Source organism: Lonchura striata, chromosome 1A, assembly GCF_050655825.1.
Source record: "Lonchura striata isolate lonStrDom1 chromosome 1A, ASM5065582v1, whole genome shotgun sequence".
NCBI lineage: Eukaryota > Metazoa > Chordata > Aves > Passeriformes > Estrildidae > Lonchura > Lonchura striata.
Window position 1 is genome coordinate 51,806,494 of NC_140741.1, and position 21,067 is coordinate 51,827,560.

The 21,067-nt window shown below is 41.2% G+C and overlaps 1 protein-coding gene across 2 annotated transcripts in view; it reads right to left on the reverse strand.

Moving 5' to 3' along the window:
* Positions 1-18,024, reverse strand: part of PAWR (pro-apoptotic WT1 regulator) — a 68,694-nt gene extending 50,670 nt beyond the window's left edge. The window contains exon 1 of one of the 2 annotated variants that reach the window (XM_085568766.1): positions 17,420-18,024. In XM_085568766.1, coding sequence (XP_085424892.1) covers positions 17,420-17,896 — 477 coding nt within the window. In that variant the 5' untranslated portion in view covers positions 17,897-18,024. The remainder of the gene's footprint in view (positions 1-17,419) is intronic. The other variant, XM_021528064.3, reaches the window with a different exon arrangement.
* Between the last annotated feature and the right edge of the window lie 3,043 nt (positions 18,025-21,067).

Consider the following 21,067-nt stretch of genomic DNA (forward strand, 5'->3'; position numbering starts at 1 on the left):
CTGGGTTACGGATAGTAACTTGGAAACAGTCACACACACCCACACAAAAGAGAACATTCTCACTCCTCCTGATCTTTTTCCTTGAAAAACCACAACCATCAACATGCAAAGTCTGTTTTAATAAGATAATGTGAGGGGGTTTTGGGGAAGCAAAAAATACTGATTGCAATATAGTTTCTACACCAAGTTAAACATGTTTGTACTTCTTAAAATTACTAAGGAATGTAACTTTGCAAAGTTCTCCAATATTTGAAGCTGCTACTTTTGAACTGACATTTGAAAAGACAATTAAAGACCCAAACTGTACATCTCAATTTGAAATTCAACTCCTAATTTTTTTAATATGATTTGAGACATGCCTGCTTAAAATAATTTCTTAGTTGTCCACCCAAATCTCACTTTTCACTTCAGCTATGAGTAGGGCAACAGAATAAAGAGAGGCCTTAACATAAAAAAGGAAATTTAAACCAGTCTCATTAAAGAAGGCTTCTCAGCATTCAGTTCCCATCTTCTAGGGAATCTTCATATACATGATAATTAGCTTCCTCAAAGGCTAAGGCTTAAATGTCATTTCTTTGTGTTGTAAATTCTAATTATTCATAGTAAATAAATTAGTGATACTCTTTTATTCCTTAAAGCAATGCAGAAACTTGAAGTAATCATACAACTGGCAAAAATTACGAGTTCCCAAAAAGGGAAGTAAAACTTCATTCTTCACATTCCAGTAGACTTAAAAAGGGCTCCATTAACACTAACGGGGAAAGGGCCAGTGACCTAGAACTTTACTTATGGTCCAAAACTATTAATGAACTCTGAAGAATAAGGAGTAACGGGTATTTGAAATCCCAAGCCCTGTGATGTAGCAGGAGAATGAATAAGCTGTGCTCTAATTTACTCTGACATGCAATCACATCATGGCTGCAGAAGCAGTATGTTACAACAAACCATCTTTCAGGAGTCACATTCTTGGGAAACTGCCGATTCCCGGGGATTCTCACATGACCTCTAGTTTAATAGCAAAATACTTAAGAAATTAAACTACATATCTTACATATAAGTCAGGAAGAAAGAAAAAGCATTGAAGGGGAAGAGCATGCTATTTAGCCTTACTTGTGGAGACAATAAAATCAAATGGACTTTATGACCACTCTAACATTATGATTATTACTGAGCATTATCCCATTGGTAATTTTAGATTATGGAGGTCAAAGTTATCTACTACTGGAAGACAGAGACAACTTGAATATGTCACTTGAAAAATTCCCTTGAAAAACTGTCAAAAGAAAAGGCTTTTAAGCATCAATAGTCAGCTCTTGATCCCTGGACCATTTTATACACAAACAAAAGCATAATATGAGCCAGTATTAAAATGAAAAAGTTATTTTGTGCTTTCCTCAGACTTGCTCAGATTTAGGCTCCACAACTCAATCAAGCACTTGATTCATAAACCAGCTGTTTTCACACAATTCTGATTATCAAAGTAAGAAGAGAGTTTATTTTTGCATTGCCCACATACAAGTTTAATTACAGCACAATGAAAGAGTCAAATCAAAATCAAAGGATGAAACTCATTCTGAACCAAGGAACAAAGAAGACCCTCATCACTAAAAAGTACATATTTGAGGATTCATATTGCCCATTAAGGGAAGTTTCAAAAGCCCAATAAATTTCATTGGACACACAATTTAGAATTTGACTTTCTAAATGGAAACCAAGGAAATAAAATACCATTCTTGAAAACACTAAGCTAAGTTGGTCACAAACAGTAGTATCATTAATCTTTCAAAGCCATCCTGCAAAAAGAAAAAAAACACTATGCATGGCATTATATCACTAAACATATCTTAAAACTTTTAAAAAGAACATATAATCTTCTTACGATAGTGGAGTAAGTACTTTTTTATCAGCCCAAAGGCAACACAGCTTTTATAAAAGCAAGCACTATCAGATGATTAAGATATTGGGATCAATTTGAAAAGTTTCTAAATTTTTCTACTAGTCAGAATAAACATTTAATGCTGTTTTCACATTCAAATTTAAACTATCTGTAACTGGATAACAGATACATTTTTATGTGCATTCCATAATTCACCAAGATTATGAGTCTCCTAGATGGCTCTTGCAAGCAATACCAGAAGTCTTTAAAATACTATAAATATGAGAATACATATCTATCCAAATCAGCACCAAGTATTTTTGTTACTAAAAATACTTCTGGTTGCAACTAAAATGCTTCAGTTTAAAGAATGAGGAACAACCTAAAAAATGTTTCCTACTTAAAATTACTGCGTTGGACATATCATTTTTGGCTTCATATTAATTTCATTTTCTCAAAGAACTGTTGAATTAAGGTCCCTAGGCCCCTGAAACATCTGGAAAGAAAGGATCTGAGAAAAATGTAAACTTTTACTGGCTTCTGAGGAAGTTACCTTGATAAATAGGTTAATTCTTTCTTTGTTTCTTATTTCTTAATTAAAAAAAAAAGAACAACCCACACTCTCTCTGATATGTGTTTGATGGACACTAACTGCAGCAAGGAGAACCAGTGAAGACACTTTTCTCAGATATGCTTCAGCTCACAACAAGGACTAAGAAAACCAACAAAAATAATAAGCAATGCTTTATACTCCCTTTAATTTAAACATGATTAAAGTACAGAGTAATTTCTGAAAATAGGAAATTAAGTAAACAGCAGGAAAAGAAACTAGAGATGGTTTTTAGAGGAGGAGCACATGAAGAAGGGCTTGTTCAGCCTGCTAAAGAGGAAGTCAAGGAGCAATTTAACAGCAACCTCGAACTATCAGAAGGTTAGATACAAAGATGATGGGAAACAGGCTGTTCTCAGAAGCAGCAGATGATAAAGCAAAGGGTACAAAATGCATCAACTGGATAATAGGAACAATATTTCAGTAAGAGAGCAGCAGCACAGCACTGGGTCAGGTTACTCAGAGAGATAGTTGGAGAGAGCATCCTTAAAGGTTGTCAAGCCTCAGTAAGACAAAAATCAAGGCTGACCTGATCCAAGGCTCCTTAAAGTACTGCTCTGAGACTTCCAAAGGCCTCTTCCAATCAACATTTCTGTGCATTTACAGAGCCAGCAGGGCTGCCTGATTTATCTTTCATGTCCTGTCACCCACTTCCCCCCAAAGTGGAAAACTCAGGGACCACTTGGCATTTATTTTTCTTACATTTGGGCAACAATGAGATTAATACTTCCTTTTTGAGATGATTCAGGCAAAATATTCTGTCATTTAAAGCTCTGCATACAGAAGCATTCAGACACAAGTCCAAAGATGCATCTAAAAAATGTGCAGAAGCAAACAATTTGGGAAAAAAAAAGTCTACACAATTAAGTAATCAGATGAATTTGAAAAGTTATCCTAAAATGTGCAAAGGAAAATAATTTAAAAGCCAAAACTTATGGTTTTGAAATAGCCAATTGATTTCCTATTATTCCTTATAGGAATGAAGAAAGATGGACTGCTTACAACGCATACGTTTTTCTGGACAGAAATATACCTCTTCCTCTAACATTTGCTAAAGTTACCCACACCCAAAAAGTGAGCTGCCTTATCCAAATGTACCTTTACTGCTTCACGGTTCCAACTCTTACTCAATTGGCTATGCAAACAGATACACAGTAAAGTCACAAGTCATATCACACACTATATGATAAAGACCAGATATTGAGCAAAGGTGTTCCAAATTCGGCAAATCCAATAAAGGTCAGATTCCAATGGATGCGTAATCTTACAGTTCACTGAAATCAAAATCGCCAAGATCAGAAATCTCTCTCCCTTCAATGAATTTTTTCTGCTCCTTTCTCTCGGTGCATTCACTTACACTGCATTTCCTTCTGCTGCATATTAGTTGGATCACTTCTATTTTGGCCTTTCATTATGGAATTTGTAGCTTTATTATTACTGAGACCAGCAACTTCCTCAGATGCGAGGACAAGAAGAAATGGGACTCATGCATTAAAAGCTGCAGAGGACAAGCAACATAGAGACAAATGTTGGAAAAACAACATAGACACAAAGATTCTGCAAATCCTATTCCTTGTGTATTGCTGTATGATCTAGTGAGAACTTAATGGATACACAGATGTAGCTTTTGACTGCATTATAAAGTACCTTCTCAAGAGGATTCCCCAACCCTCCCTCTTTGATAAGAAAGGGCTATGTGATGAAAACAAGTAAACTTCCAGCCAATAACTATAGTAAGCAATGACTGTATTGACAACAGCCATGCTTGAAATTTATATTTGAGCAAAACTAGGAACCAAAGACAAAAATAATGAAATCTTCTGACCAATTTTTAGCAGCATAAAATAAAATCAGTAAAGTGAGACTTGAAAATTAAGGCTGTCTTCAAATTAAACCCAAGTAAAAAAAAAAACAAACCACACCCTTGAGTGTATTTTAATTTTATTCATTTCTCAAAACAAACTACACTTAGTCCTCCTACCAGACATTACCATCTGGAAGTGATGTGCCCACGTCTGCTACAGTGGTCTACCAACGTATATAGCACAGAGATTTGCAGTGTATAAGCTTCACACCTTTTCCTCTTGCTATTTACTGTCAAGAGAAGACAATCAAAGGACTTTTTATGGGGACTAAACAGGCAGCTGCCAAATATCTGAAATGGGTAAGCAGCCAAAACAATTCCTTCTGCCTCATTACAGGCCCATTTAAGTATCTTATAATAAAAGGCACTAAAGCTTAAAACAAAAATTCTCAAGTCTTCACGTAGCTCTGCAGTTCTTGTTCCAAATACTTTTTAAATAGTTGAGTGGAAATTGTTCTCTCGTTATCTTCTGTCCAGGTTTTGGTGCTGTCACATCGTGACATATCAAAAACAAGTAAACTGCTCCAATAAGTAGCAAGTTTAAATGTAATATGACTGTATGGACTAAATTCCTGACAAGTTCTTCTTCCTGGGTCAGTTGATTACAACAGCAGATATCTACTTATATTCAACAAGAACTGAGTCAACCACCAACTTCAAGTTCAACATTCCCTAAAAATCAAGGAATTTAATCCAACTGTGTGTAAAACACTGACTACTAGATTAAATATTCAGAGTAAAGGATTATGTTCTGAACAACAAAAAGTGCCTTCTGTAGATAAATGCCTTTTTACAAATCCACCTTTCAAGGACAGCTCCATCTTTTGAAGAGGATTGATCTTGAAAGTAAAAAGCACTCATCTATGAACTCATTTAAATTATAAGCAGCAAATTCATTTAAGCAGAAAATAAGCACACTCTTGCAAAGCTTCCCAATTAAAAAAAGAAAAAAATCCAAAAACTTAAACATCAATGATCACACTTCCACAGACTTTCAAAGGTGTTAAAACACTTGACAAAAACTAAGAACAAACAAACAAACAAACAAAAAAAATCCAAGCAGCAGCAAATGCTAATTTTCTTCAGAGCCAAATCATTCCACAGCTAGTAAAGCTATTTTTTAATTTAAAAGTAAAATACACACAACACACTTTTTCATCCCAACACCACCAGTTCTGAGATCCCATGTAACACATTGTCTGCCCTGGTGAAGTATATTTAAGTATCTGTAAAATACCCCCCTCCCTCTTGCCACATTCCCTTCTCCCCTCCTCACTTTTTCAATTAATACTTTGACATTACTGGCCTCACTAAACTCAATCCTGCAAATTCCTGACATTCATGTCTTCTTAATCCGAAACGTATCTTGAGGAGATGGTTAACATTTGACCTTTGCTCTACCTCAGACATACCTGGAGACACAAAAAAAGTCCAAGGCATGCAAAATGCGTTCACAGTCTGAAAGGATGTTTTATTTTAAAGTTCCCAGCACACAATCTTTAAAAACAACAATCCATTTAAAAGATAATTTAATTAAAATTTTCCTGCAAGCACAGACCTTTGCATAAACATTACAAACTTGTACTGAGAATGAAGACATGAAGAAATAGATAAGAAATAATTCCATAGAAGCCTACACAGAGGAGTTTTGGTGAAATTAAGAATTAAATAGCTCTCACAGCTAACAAAACCAGTCAGTCTTATTTAATTAAATTGAATGAACAACAATAAATCATACACTGATTACAGAAGTGGACATGGTACCTAAGAGGCTATTAAAATATCAGTCAAAACAAATTAGTAAGATAAATGGAGGATCAGTCTACAAAGCAAATAAAAAAAATAAAGCAACCAGGTACTTTGCAAAATAGAAAATCTACCTGCTTGTGCTAAATGAAGCCAAACAAAGGCTCAAATACCAGTACCTTTACCCTTCTTTTTTTTTTTTTTTGTCTTTAAGATGAAGTTTTAAAACTACAGCTTAAAAATTATTCTTGCTTTTATACACCCTCCTACTTTCCTTCATTATATACACATGAAGATTGCTAGCTACACTTCAAATAGGTTCACTTTAAGTGGGATTTTTCATTGCTGTACTTTGGGAAACAGGTTTGCTACAAACCTGTTTCCTCAGTGATCAATAGGAAATGTAGTATTGGTGTAGCATGCTTTTACCTTAAATGAACTTGTCAGGCATATAGGATTCATATCCTTTCTCCTCTTAATTGCTGGAGCATACTATCACCAGATACTGGCAGTGGTAGAATTTTGAGGGAAGAAAGAAAAGAAAGGGCTGGAATACCAGGGATGAACATGATTGTTTAATGAGCCGGTGTCTCTTCATTAGAATACAGTCCCCATTTGCTGTTATCTCTATGTGCTTCAGGCATTTTGTTTGTCATACAGTTAAGGCATGACTGAACATGCCATTCTGTGACTATTCTTGTTAAATGAAACCTGTGGCTACAACTGATAAAGGGAATGTTCTCTTACAGACATGAGGTATGCCACCTTAAATTTTAGTCAACAAATGAAAACACTGACTAGAAATTTCATAACTTTGTCAAAAGTAAAAGATTTCAAAGAATGTATTTCCATAACTACAAGCCAAGTAAACTGCAAAAACCCTTGTTTTCAAACAAGCTTTCTCTATCTATATATAAAATGACGGCGCAGACATTAGTTCTAGTCCTCTTTGGAAGGGCTGCCTATCACAGAAAAACATGTCCTTCCTTGGACCTGTAGCTGATTCAACGCCAAGATCTTTCAAATGAAACCAACTGCACTTTGGTTCAAGCCTAGGTGCAAAGATTTGGAATCAGGTGGCTATCCATAGGCACAAACATCTGTGACCTACCACGTGGATTCTCCAAGCTTTGTCTGGACAGACAGCTTCCCATCTCCCCCAGCACACACTCACAAATCCCATTCAGTGTACTTGGTTCCCCAAGCCAGCACCACCCCTGATCTCACTTCTTACATCCCATCATCTATGAAGTTCACAGAGTGCTGGCCTATAAATGGTTCATGCACACGAACACAGCTAGAAAAATATGGTCCACGATAAATTCCAGATATAAGGCAGCATCTGTAATCCCTGATGGAAATCCCTTTATGGCAGTACATATTCAGTCATATTTTAGATGATTCATTCATAATTAATTAGTGCAGCTTCCTAATAAACAGTGTCCAAGTAGAAGAACAATCCCTGCACAAAAGACAGAAAAATCTTAATTCTGTAAGTTGAATAAAAGTAGATGATAATGGAAAAAAAAAAATCCACTTAAAACTGGAAAAATATTTTACAGGTCTTACTTCCTTTTTGCTAATCAACTTTTGATACTGACCAAATACTAGTCCAGCCACAGATCCTAGTTCATACAGTCCCTCCAAGCTTCCACTGGAGACCTGCTATGCAGGACCAATAACTGTGGCAAACAACCAAACAGGAAAAAATACTTTTTAGCTTTTTTTTTCAAATATAGATCTCTACCCTAAACTACTGGTTGCACAAATGCTACCAATTCAACTTCATAGGGAAATAAAGAGGCGCATTTAAAATTGTAGTTTTCATATTTAAGCTTAGATTTATACATATTTATACGAACAAAAATTTTAGTCACCTGTGTTTTAAGAATGGCTGTAATATACCTTCCATTTCAGAACCTATAATTAAAAAACATGGAATATACAACTTGACTGGAACATACTTCCCCCCCACTTCTGACACTCAAATCCTGCTGCTCTGTTTTCTCTTTGTCATGTGTTCGCATCTTTTTCCAATACAAGTTTTACCTATCCCATACTAATTTTGGAGATGTTGTGGAAAATGAAGGGAAAATCCAGCCATATAGTCGCTGCAGATTTAAAACCGTTAACACTTTTGCCACCTTGCCTGGTTCTTCCCAGCATTCTTCAAAAAAGTTTATCTCAGTCTCCAGACTACAAAGAAATGCAAAAGACTTTATAAATACAGTCTTGTATGCAAGACAAAATGAGGAGAGTTGCTCAGTTAACAGAGACATGAGTAAGGTACTGCTAAGTACTGTTTTCTGACCAGAGATCAATAATACTCTTGATCTCAGACTTGTTGAAAACATGAAATCGTGGTCCTATTTCAGATTAGATTTAGTCTGTAACTGTTAATAAGCCTCATCACCACAAATAAAAAATACACACACTCCATCTCAAAGGATGGAGTAACACTGCAACACAGACTACAAGCACAACTGCTGCCACACTTCAAACAACTAAGGCTAGTAAGGCACTGGCATAGTTCTGGCTAGTTCAAAGCACTGATTAATTGATCAATAATAATTCCTAGTTCAACCTGCAGAAACAAAATGTATGTTTATGGAAGAAATTGAAATTATAGTTTGTATCACTGATTACTCTGCTCATCGTATCTTGGAAGAAGTATTCAGATTAGATTTGTTCTAAAAGCAGACTAAAGAGTTCCTAGAACTCTTTTGAAATGGCTACTCACCCTATATTGTTGGTTTAAGATTTTTTTGATGTTCACTTTGTTTAATAATCTGTCAGAGTACCAGAATATTAATTAGCTCCTAAACTCTGCAATAAAGGTCGTATTTCAGAAGCTCAGCAATCTTGAGGAATATATACAGTAACTGGTGAACAGAGATCATGACATGAGGCTTACAGATACCACACTGAGTTTCTGCTGGGAAGAGAAGAAAATAATCATAGAGAGTTATCTCATAAGGGAATTCTTGGAAATGTGGACCTCAGCTAATGCTTTATTTGCTAAGTTTACACAAGTTGAAGAGTAGACTGAACAAGTATTTTGCACATAAATTCATGTTAATTTCTGTCTGTTTAGCAAATTTTATACAGTGTTGCAAGTCTTTGAGATGAAAACTGCCAAGTGGCTAGAAAACTATCTCAAAGGAAACACCAGACAACATTTCTGCAGAATTTTTCCTATGTGTCTGATTATGGACATGGTAGGAGCAGGACACTGAACAAGGTGGTTCTTTAGTCAGACACACTACAATTAGTCTAATTTTATTGGTGCACAGAGAGGAAAAATTAAGCTAAAGAGCTTTACAAACAGCAGAGTGGGAAGAGACCAATCCAGATGAGTGCAGGTTTCAGATGAAAGCCCATGTTCCTACAAACACTAAACTGAATATTGCATGGAAAATAGTTCATAAATTTAAATTATAAATATGTACCAGTAACTACAATGGACAAGCAGGACACGGACAAATTCCTGTAATTCACAAAAATAAGTAGCAGGGTCAGAAAGTGTTGAGAGGGGGAACAGTGAAAGAAGGGAATTCCCCATGACTGCTTCCTTGGCTTCTGCCTACCACTATGGTCTCTCGTACATCTCACAGATGTATGTGGCTTAGACACCACACATACAGTCAGCTGTTATTTCACAACACTTTTTCCACATCTGAGTGCTGCACGCATTTTGCCCAACTATCCTGCCTTTGTACCTCAAATCTTGTTACATCACCTATTTCTGCCAATTAAAGCCTATCTAGATTATTGCTCTCCCAAAAAACCAAAACCATCTTTTTTCCAAGTGTCCCAGGCAGACACTTAAGTATAGACCTAGGCTCTTTGCAGCAGTGCATGGATGACAGTGGATGCAGGAGACAATGGATGTACATTTAAAGGACAGACCAAAAGAAAGGAAAACACTTTCATCTCAAGGACAGTCATGTCCTGGTAGCATTGCCCAAAGAAGCTGTGAAGCCTTCATCCTTGGAGATTTTCAAGATCTGACTGGATGCAACAAGGTTGAATTAAAGACCTCCTGAGGTTCCTTTCAGCCTTAATTACACTTAGATTCAATACCTACACAAAGAAAACACCCAGCACTGCACTGGACTATGCTTCCACAAGTCTCTCACCTACTAAAAAGCCTCTGGCTTAAAGAGATTTAAGACATCAGTCACTTACTTAGGTTTCAGATCAAGAAAATCAATGAAATAACTGTATAAAACACTCTGTGAAGCCCATACTTAGCACTTTTTTTTCCTATTTTTGTTTGAAGGGAAGTAACAATTGAGAATTAAGATAGGTAAAAATTACAGATGGCACAGCATTACTTTTGTTTCTCTGAGGGGTTTTTTTTTGTTAATTTCTTTTTTTAAACCTTAACTCAGTATGATGTTCTTGTATTTTGTACCAAACATAACTACATCTAAGATGATGTGATTATTATATCGTAAGACTATACAACAGAGGTGAATATAAGATTTTCAGGCCTGGAGTAACAGAGACCTAAATGTTCCATTCAGTTCTTCATAGCAACATGCAAACAGATCAAATACAGTAAAATCTTGAAATAAAACACCAGGGTTGTGGTTTTTATTTTAATTTCCCATGACCCTGTATAGCACAAAAAAGTCATCCACTTAGACTTCCAACTGAAATTCTTTAAATACAAAACTCCAGCCTTGGGGGAAAAAAAGTTGCAGAGGAAACTGTACATGAGTTTACAGATATGTAAAAACCATACATGAGTTTACAGATATAGTTTTAAGAATTCAGTACAAACTTGTATGGAACTAATTAACAGTGGCCCTTCCAACTTGCCCTCAACCAGGACCCCCAAATCCTTTTCCACTGGTCAGGTCTCCAGTGTTACATTTCCTATTTGTCCATACATCCAGGCTTGCCCCATCCCAGGTACAAAATTCAGCACTTGTGATTGTTAAACTTCATAGGGTTGGTGATTGCCCAGCCCTTAAACTTGTCAAAGTCCCCCTGCCTTCATGGCAATCAACAGCTCCTCACAACTTAGTGACACCATCACACTTACTTAGCATTCCTTCCAGTCCTGTGTCTAAGTCATTCATGAAGATGTTGAAGAGCACAGGGCCAAGGATGGAGCGCTGCAGAGCCCCACTCGTGACAGGTCACCAGCCTAATGTAACTCCATTCACCATAACCCTTTGCTCACAGCTGCCCATCCACCATTTGGCGTGTTTATCCAGCTGTGTGTTGGACATTTTGTCCAGAAGGATACTAACATAGTATACATACAGGATAGTGACAGACATTATCAAAAGCCTTACTAAAATCCAAAAATATCACAACTGGCATCTACTGATCAACTGGAGAGTCACCTTGTCAAAAAAGGAAATTAAGTTTGACAAGCAGGACCTGCCCCTCATGAACCTGTGCTGGCTGTAACCCATAACAGCATTGTCCTTCAGGTGTTTCATGGTAACTCCCAACATAATCCTCTCCATAATTTTACCAGGAACTGAAGTGAGACTGAGAGGCCTGTGGTTACCAGGGACATCCTTCTGGCCCTTCTGGAAAATTGGGGCATTTGTCAAGTTCCAGTCAACTGGGACCTTTTCAGATTCTTGACACCATTCAAGAATCATTAAGAGAGGTCTTGTGATGACATCAGCCAGCTCTTTGAGTACCCTTGGATGAGCTCAAACAGACCTCATAGATTTCGAGAGATTTGGTTGGAAAAGCAAATCTTCCATGAGATTAGGGTTCACTGGGAATTTATCATTCTCACAGTCATGGTCCTCCAGCTCAGGACACTGGGACTCCAAGAGGCCACCACCAGTGTTGAAGACTGAAGCGAAGAAACTATTAAATGTATCTGACAGAAAACTTCTGGACCTGTTTGTACCAGCTATGTGGTGCTCCCAGTTAACATCTGGCAAGTTCAGGTCTCCCGTAAGAACAAGAGTGGCTGATTTACAGATATCCCTTAGCTCTTTAAAGAATAATTCATCAGCTATCATCCTGGCTGGGTTGACTGTAGAAGACTTCCACAATGAAGTTTGTCCCTTAATCTTTACTCACTGACTCTCAACTGTGCCACTGCCAACTCCAAGCTCCATACACTCCAGCCCCTCTATTACCTATGTCATCCTTCACCTCATCTTCCCTGCCCGATCTGTCCTGAAGAGCCTGTAATTGTTAACACAGCAGTCACAGGAATCATCCCACCAGGTTTCACTTATACCAATGATGTCACATCTCTGGGATTAAGGAAGCTCCTCTTCCTTGTTCCTCTTGCTGTGTGCATGAGAGTAGGAATGTTTCAAGTGCAGTTCACTGTACCAACACCTCCTGGGGATGACTGACGGACCTAATGAGCACACAGTCCATCAGATTTAGCCACGCAGTTCCATTGCTTATCACAGCAAACGTGGTTTTCTCCCTGGCTTGCCAGGGATAAGCAATGGAACAGGTACACCAGGCTTGAAAGGTACACACACACAGCAATTTAGAAGCTGCTACATGGATTCTGGGATTGAAAGTTTTCCAGACCTAAGTTTATGAAAAACTTAGTTGTGATTAGTTTGGTTTTTTTTGCCAAATAACTTAGTACCTAGCTATGTCGGGATATTAAAGCATATTCTTAAACAAAATTTGAAAAAAAATAGGATAAGCTTATCATGTGCTAAAAAAAGACTGAAAGAAGAAAATATGCCCATTGAACAGGTCAACACCTGTTCAGGTGACTTGTTGACTTTCTTCTTGTGAAAGAAGAAAATACGCCCACTGAACAAGTCAGGAGACTTGTTCAGAATAAGAATTCACAAAGGCATTAAAAGCAAAACAAACAGGATATAAAAATCAATACAATTCTTCTATCAGAACTTGAAAATGTTTCTATTCACCCTGCCACATCTGAAGGAAGAACCATAAATGGAATCCTAGTAAGATGTGTCCACTAGACAAAGCCAGCAAGAGAAGGTCTAACCTACCACAAATGGTTGTCCAGGTCAAATAATTTCAGTCTTCCACTATAACAGTACTACATCTGCATGAATGGTAAGTGTATCAGTCAAATTCAGGGCTTTTTTCTAGTATTTTGAAAACCACTTATTGAGGCTCTTTTTTCCTGAACACACACAAAAAGAAACAAATTGTTTTACAACACGGCTAACATTAGACAATGGAAAGACACTACCTTCATTAATCTCAAGATAAAACATGAAGATACTTTAATCCTCAGGTAGGGGATCACCAAGAAAGATAATGCTGAAGGCAAACTTCTAATCAAAAGAGGTCAACAGCTAGTACAGGATTCCACTCCTCTCTCTAGTTTCCAGCCATTCAGAGAAGGATTTCAATTCCTTTACAACACACACAGTAATTGCTATGCCTGACACATGTAGCACTTAAATTTTCTTGACGTTTTTCCAACTGGAGCACAGCAACTTTCTGTTAGTCTCAAATGAGCACAGTGGACTTCTCTAGCAGCAGGAACTCTTTCCCCACAGAAAGCACTCACTGCTCTGCTTACTTCCAAGGCTGTTGTTCAGTACGACACCTACCAAGCACCACATATGCACTGCCTTCTAAACACACAGACTCCTGACAGGGAGCCATCAGTGGGGATGCAAAAAAAGTTGTATCTTTACAAGAGATGAAAACAGACTGGCTGAACATCCTTTGCAGAGTCCGTATTTGAATTACTTCCACCTTTCACTGCAGTATTTCCCAGGAACAGGTCAGGAGACTTGTGTCTCGGGTCTGGCAGCCTCAGGTACAAAATACACAAATCAGTGTTCCTTACACCTTTTTAAATCATTCATCATTGTGCTATTAACAAAAGAACACTGCCCAACTTAGATCACTTTCATCTGGTTAAGTAGAAATGTAAACTTTATCTATACTGCACATGTTACATAAAACCCAACTATACAACTGTCCTTCCTAAATGAAGATTTTGTTATATATACTCCTTTTTTTTCAAAAATAACCACAAAAATATTTGTTACTCTCCATTTTGAAGTTCAGAAAAAAAAAACAAAAAAACCTTACTCACACAGCTATACCAGCATAATCCTCAAACGTAAAGTTACTGAAGTAAAGCTGCAGTTTCACCAGCACAGCCTGGCTTGCTTGGAGCTAGACATAATTATTATAACAATACAAAACATAACTCTCATCCTATATATGGATCCTCACAAAGCACTGTCAGTAAATAATGGGAGCTCTGTGTTTCTTAAGTAGGCCTTAGCACAACCATAAATGAGAAAAATGCCGCAAGTACACTCAACACCTGCATCAAGCGAGTACCTGCAAACTGAGAAACTGAGAAACACGTTCCAAACATAATTAAAAATGGTTAATATTTAAGGAAGATAACATACATAGTAATGGTAATTGCATATAATTCAGTTACCTTTTACAACCTGAAGAATTGTTATGAATCAACAAAACCCAAATCCCACAGCACTTAATATTTAGACAAAATCCAGCTTTCAAGAAACTATTTTACAAGTGCTCAAAGGAAAAACATTGTATTTCAAAAGTCACCATTACTTAAATAAGCACTAGTGCTGAGAAGGTAAAAACCAGCCTTTACTTTTATCATGGTGGTTTCTAAATACAAAGCATTATCAACTTCCACCTGTCACCTTTCACAGCTTCCACTATGGTTTCTGTCCTCCACCAACATCCACACAAAATACACTTAACACACAGAACTCTTTAAGAACTGGCCCTATTATCTTCCCACTGAACAGGAGAGAAATTAATCATTAATAAGTAATCTGATAATATTCTTTATACCTGTTCAAGATAACTTGGACAACAGAAACTTTTCTTATTCTATCAATAAATTCTCCAGCTCCATCGCAAATCAAATTAAATCCTACTTATTTGGGGCAAAAACTATTTTTGTATTCAGTTTTGGGCAGAAAAGCATTTAGGAGTACATTTTTTCAACAGGTATTTTTCATTTCAGGGGATCTCACTAGTCTCCACCACAGTGGCATGATGATCATAAAGGGGAGATATTTAGCACAAAATGTCTACTTCATTCTTACAAAAATTATTTTCTTGAAAAATAAGACAATGAAACACCAAGCAAAGCTCTAAAATAAGATCTCCTGAGAAGAAATTTTAAAACATACACCATGAAGAGCTACAAATGGTAAAATTCAGGGTGTACTACCAAGTCACTATGTATTGACTGCACAGTGAAGCTATGCCTAGTATCAAGTGAGAAAGACAGCAAGAAATGGGAGTGCTGCAGATTACTCCAACAAGCCATCATCTATATCACAGCCTTCTTTTGTCTGAGAACTTCAGCTGACCAGCTTGAATCAATACCTTAAAACATTTTCTCATGACTACAGAGCCGTATGAAAGACATGACAAGTAAATAGTCTGCAAAGCATTAACCTGTAAGTAGCTACTCACATTTGACACTGGAGACTGTTTTTGAAGCTGTTCGCTACCAGGAATGATCTAGTATTCCCTAGCTAAACAATTCTCAGGAATGCATGTGGCAATGAATTTAACATTTAAGAACATTTAAGAAAGGCGAAATACTGAAAAGAGATAGCTCTGCGTACATTTTTTACACTGGTAAAAAATGCAACACTTACTAGTAGCAAGCTTCCCCAATAACACCTTGTACAACAGTTACCTACAGTTATTAAAATCTGAGCCCAAAAATGTGGTGAAATACTTAATTGCTACTTATAGAAGCAATTAGTGTAAAGGTACAAGAAGTTTCCAAGAAGCGCCAACACGTGGCGACACTCAGCAAAGTTTAGGGAGCAGGTGAGAACTCATTTATCAAGGCCTAAATATATTACCCTTCATACAAAAAGATACCCTTAAAAATGCAGCAAATTCAAACAGGATTCTAATGGCTGTGGAGCAAGGAATGTGCTTTCCTGGAAAGCAAGACACATTTTCAACAAAACAAACAAACAGAAACCCCAACCACAAGCAAACTCACCAAACCCCAAATCACACCATCCAAAAACTACCACAGGAACAATAGTTCAAAAATCTATTTCAAAGAACTGGGACGTTAGTCTCAAAGAGCAAAATGAAACCCACTGCTTAAAACCAACCAACCAACCAGAGTAAAACTAGGGACAGGGTACACAACAGAAACCCCTAAAAGACCATGTCATACAACACCCACTGCAATGTGCAAAACCATTACTGACTGGGCTAGTATGAGTTCACTTAGAGAAGTAAAGATGCAGCATTTTAAGGTTCCTAAAAAAGGCACAAGGGGCAGGTATTTAGGAGGGGGTCCGTATAAAACAAACAAGGTACAGTCTATGAGGCTTGCACACCCTGAAGAAAAAACTTAAAGAACTCACTTGTATTCATCACTTTACAAAACAATGATACTGACCTATGCCTAAACTCTTTACCTCAAACTAAAGAGTATGCCAGTACTTGATCTCAAAAACCACAGTTATAAAGATTTCTACTGTTCCTGAAACTCATTTCTCAACCTTTCAAGACCACCTCACATAAAAGGGTGTGAAAGTGCCTAGGATGTCACAATAAATGGTTAGTAACTTCAGGTGTGAAGAACACGATTTCATCTTTTCCTGCTGCTTCGGAAACAAAGACTTTTAATTTTCTAGACCTACTTTAATAATCCATAATATTAACCAGAAGAAGTACAAATTTTCTTCTATAAAAATATGGTGATCACCATTACTAGTGCAAAACTGTTGATAGAAATCCAACTCTGTTCAGTTTCCTGTGGCCTTTCTTATTAACTGCAAAACAAGCTAAAAGCTTAGTTATCATTCTTCTGAATTCCTCTAGGAGTATTACAAATCAATGCCAGATTTTTATACTAGTAGCAAACCGCAGAGGACAGTGGTGTTGGCTGATAAAAATATCTTCCTCTGCCTCAAAAAAATGCTCTTCAAACCACTACATTTTTTCCAGAGCAGGAAATTCTTCTGGATTCCAAACGGAATAATATTTACACCTGAACATCTATTCCAACCTGATAAATCAATTTTCTCTCATTACTATTGTTTCGACCATACTTTTAACAGGCACGCGTCTCAGTTTGATCCTCCAAAAGGTTTGAACTTGCTCTCTGCCGGCAAGAAGCTACTAAAAAAAAAAAAAAAATGCCGCAAGTTACGACAGGTCTAATTTATTTAGGATAAATGACACCTCATCTGTCCGTCGCTTGGGACGCCGCCGTGCCCCGACCCCCGCGCGGCAGGCGCGGCCCATGGCGCAGCGCGGGCAGCGCAGGCACGGGCGGAGAGCGCTCCCCGGCAGCGGCGGCTCCGCCGCGGCCGCGCCTCCCCCCGTCCCCGCTCACCTCGGCGGCCGGGATGTTCACCACACCTGTCGACCTCCTCTTCTCCCTCAGCTTCCTCTTCTCGATCTGCCCCTTCCCCTTCCTGGCGCTGGGGCCCGAGCTCTTTCCCTTGGCGGTCAGCTTCTCCTCGCCCTCGGGGGAACCCGGTGCGGCGGCGGGCTCGGCCCCGCGGCTCCCGGCGAGAGGCGGCGGCGGCTCCTTGGCGGGAGCGCCGCGGCCCAGGGCCGCGCTGGCGAGGCTGACGCAGTTCAGCGCCCCGCCGGCGGGGGGCGCCGCGCGGTCGGGGGGCAGGTTGTTGTTGTTGTTGTTGTGGAGCTCGGCGGAGGGGCCGCCCCCCGCAGGCCGGGGCTCCCCCCCGCCCGGTGCGCCCGGGGCCGGCGGTGCCTGCTTCGCCCGCATCTTCTCCCGCTTGGCTTTCCATTCCTCCAGAAAGTCCGTGGTGCTACCCCCGGCGCTTCGGTAGCCGCCAGTCGCCATGTTCCCGGCGGGCTGGACGGCGAGAGCGCCCCACCAGCACCGCTGCCGCCGCCCGCCCCGAGGCGGCTCTGCTGCCGCCCGGAGAGGAGAGGTCCCGGCGGGTCGGGCGGGAGAGACGGGGGCGGGAGAGTCGGGGGCGGGGAGAGAGCCTCGGAGTAGCACAAACACCCTGGAGAGAAACAAAGGGGGGACGTGAGCCGTCCCGCCGCCTCGCGACCTCCCCGGGAAGCCCCCGACCCTAGGGGACGGGTCTCCATCACCGGCCGCCCTCGCACGCTCGGCTCCCACGGCTCGGACCGCGGCGCCCGGCCCGGCGCGGCGCGGCTCGCTCCCCGGGGCTCCCCTCACCCCTCGGCGCGGGGCCGCCCGGCAGCACCCGCCTCCTCCGCCCGCCCGCTGCGGCCACGACGGCCGCGCAGCGCCGTCCCTCGCCCCGGGCCATCGGGTACCGTCCCCCGAAGCCGGTGCCATCCCCCCGCCGCCCGCTTGCCTGCCCGGGGAGCCGCGTTCCCGCGCGCAGCAGGGCGGGGCGAGCGCGGCCGGCGCTCACCTCCCGCCCGGCGGGGCCGCGGATCGGGCGCTGCACAGCGCCGGCGGCACCAGGTGAGCGGCACCGCCTCCCGCCGTCCCGGAAGGAGCGGTGCGGCTCCGAGCCTTCCCGAGCTCCCTCCCCTTTCCCCATCGCGGCGCGGACACAGCCGAAGCCAGGGCGGAAACTGCCGAGATGGCCCCGACAATGGGGTGAGGGCGGGGAGGTCCCGCCCGGCCCGGTGCCCGCAGCGCTGCGCCGGCACCTGCCCCGGGCAGCGGCGGCGCGGGGCGGACACGGACCTCGGCGCTCCCGACGAGCGGCAGGAACGGAGCGGGGATGCCCGGGCCGGGACGCCGCCGGCCTCCGCTGCACTCCGCTTCCCCGGCGGCTTTGACGGGCGGCGGGCAGGGGCCGCCGGAGCCCCGCCGGGCGGGGCCGGAGAAGGCGGTCCGCTGTCACACCCCTCCGCGGGGGCTCCGCCAAACCCGCCCCGCACCTGCCGCAAAGCCTCGGCTGGAGGGCCCCGACGTGCGGCCGCCGCCCGCGGGCAGGTGCCGGGCTCGGCCCTGGGCGGGGCGGCTCGCTGTCCCCGCCGGCCCGCCGAGAGCCGCGGCGGAGCCCGGCGCGGTCAGCCCGCGGCTTCGCTGGCGTCGGGGACGCGCCGCGCCGGCACGGCAGCGCCGGCCCGGCCCCAAAGCGCGGTGCCGCCGCCGCGCTGTGCGGCGGGGTCGGGGCGCGGTGGGAAAGAGCCCGAGGTCAGTGGCTCCCGCGGCAGAATGGCTTCCTCTGGGCCGCGCCGGTGCTGGGCAGGCTGCTGCTAGCCTGGTGGAAGTTCACTCCCGGGGGCGGAAGGTTGGGAAAGATCCTGTGTTTTCCTGACGTTACAAGACGCCAAGATTCAAGGGGTTTCCGCCAGTCATGCAGCAAAGACTTGACAGATGTCTCGTATAGAAATAATAACAGCCCTCAGTGGGGAAACCTGACTGTGTTAAATGTTAGGAAACGATCATGCAAGGACCGTGGTGGGAGCATGTGCTATCTGTTGAAGAGCTTATGTAGGTGATAATATGGATAAACGTGCACCGAAAACTCAGCTGTTTTTTTGGTTTTTCGAACTCACTGTGTCTTTGTAACACCCTGGATCGTGGTACTTTTGAAAATCACAGCTTTCAATAGATTTGTGGCTTGCTTAATCGTGCTTTATGAGTGGTATGTTGAGGAAAATTAGTGTATCAGTGCCACCTTTCCAGCTGACTCAGGACAAGATACAAGCTTGCATCAGTCAGAGGAAATCCATATAGCCTGGATTTACCTAGCTGAGAGCACATGATCACCTTTTCTCCTCTTTTCAGATTCAGTCCTGAATTTGTCCATCTAGTTAAAAAAAAATCAGTAATACTTCAGAATATAAACTTTGCAATGATTTTTAGTTTCTTTTTACAGAAAAATAAATATATAGGTGATACGGATAAAAAATATCCAGCAAAATGGAGCTCCAAGTATCTGCTGCTAGGCTCTCTGCACAATGTGAATAACAGGATTAGTCCATGTAGCCACTTGTGCCTTAAATAAGCCACTACTTCATTCTCTTTCACAGCAGTGGGCACAGTTTCACCCTGCCAACCTTCTCTACCCTTCTGGTGATCATTCATTTACTTGGACTTTTCACTGACCTCATATCTGATTTCTGCTCTGGTTTGGATTTAGGGGTGTTTCTGGTGTGGTGGTTCGTTTTGAAGGGGCATTAAAATGTTATTATAGGTGGAAGTTAAGTTGCAGTTTCATTACTGCAGACAAAACCTCTTATCTTTCAAGCCAAAGGAAAATCCCCAAACAAAACCAGCTAGTTATTCAGTGTTGGGTTGGAAAGCTGTAAGTAGGCAGAAAAATAGATGGCAAAAACATAGTTCTGGTACTCTTTTCTACTCGCCAGTACAAAATAAGTAAAGTTGGTTCTAACAGAAGTTTTGACTATGCACTCTCTTGAAGAAAGAATTCTTACCCACACTCTTATGTGTAGTTTTTAAATTAGTCAAGTACTCAATTGTATTTCTAGAAAACATAATCTAGAAAAAGGATTTCTGATATGAGTTCTTGTCACTCCTATCATGTAATTTTTCCCCCATTTATACAATGAAGAGCTTTTCTTGAGAGAATCATATGATTGTGAAAATACAGTATTTCACCCTCATTATTACACACCATGAGCAGCACAGCTGGCCAAATATTAGCAAAACAGTCATATTAGAAAGTTGTTGTGTATACAGCATGTTGTGTATATTGAGAAATACAACAATGTACTTTAGTTCTTAGGACACGCTCAGTTCTCTGTTACCCAGGTCATGCCAGCTGCCCCTTGAGCCCCTCTCTCTGTGGCAATCTGTAGCAGCTAGCAAGGCTTAGATGTGCCTGCCCCACTTCATGTCCCATGTGCTCACCTTTCTTATGTGTAGGAGCTGACATGTCCAGGCTTTAGCTGCATCTACCACTGCTGGTTTTTTTCTCTCTACTGTAAAAAACATTGTGAGGTTGGGGGAAGGGGGTGTTTGGGGTTTTTTGGTGCTTTTTTGTTTTGTTTTGTTTTTTGTGCCAAAAACGCTTTGTTTGTTTTATAGTCTGTTATAAATTAACAAAAGTTA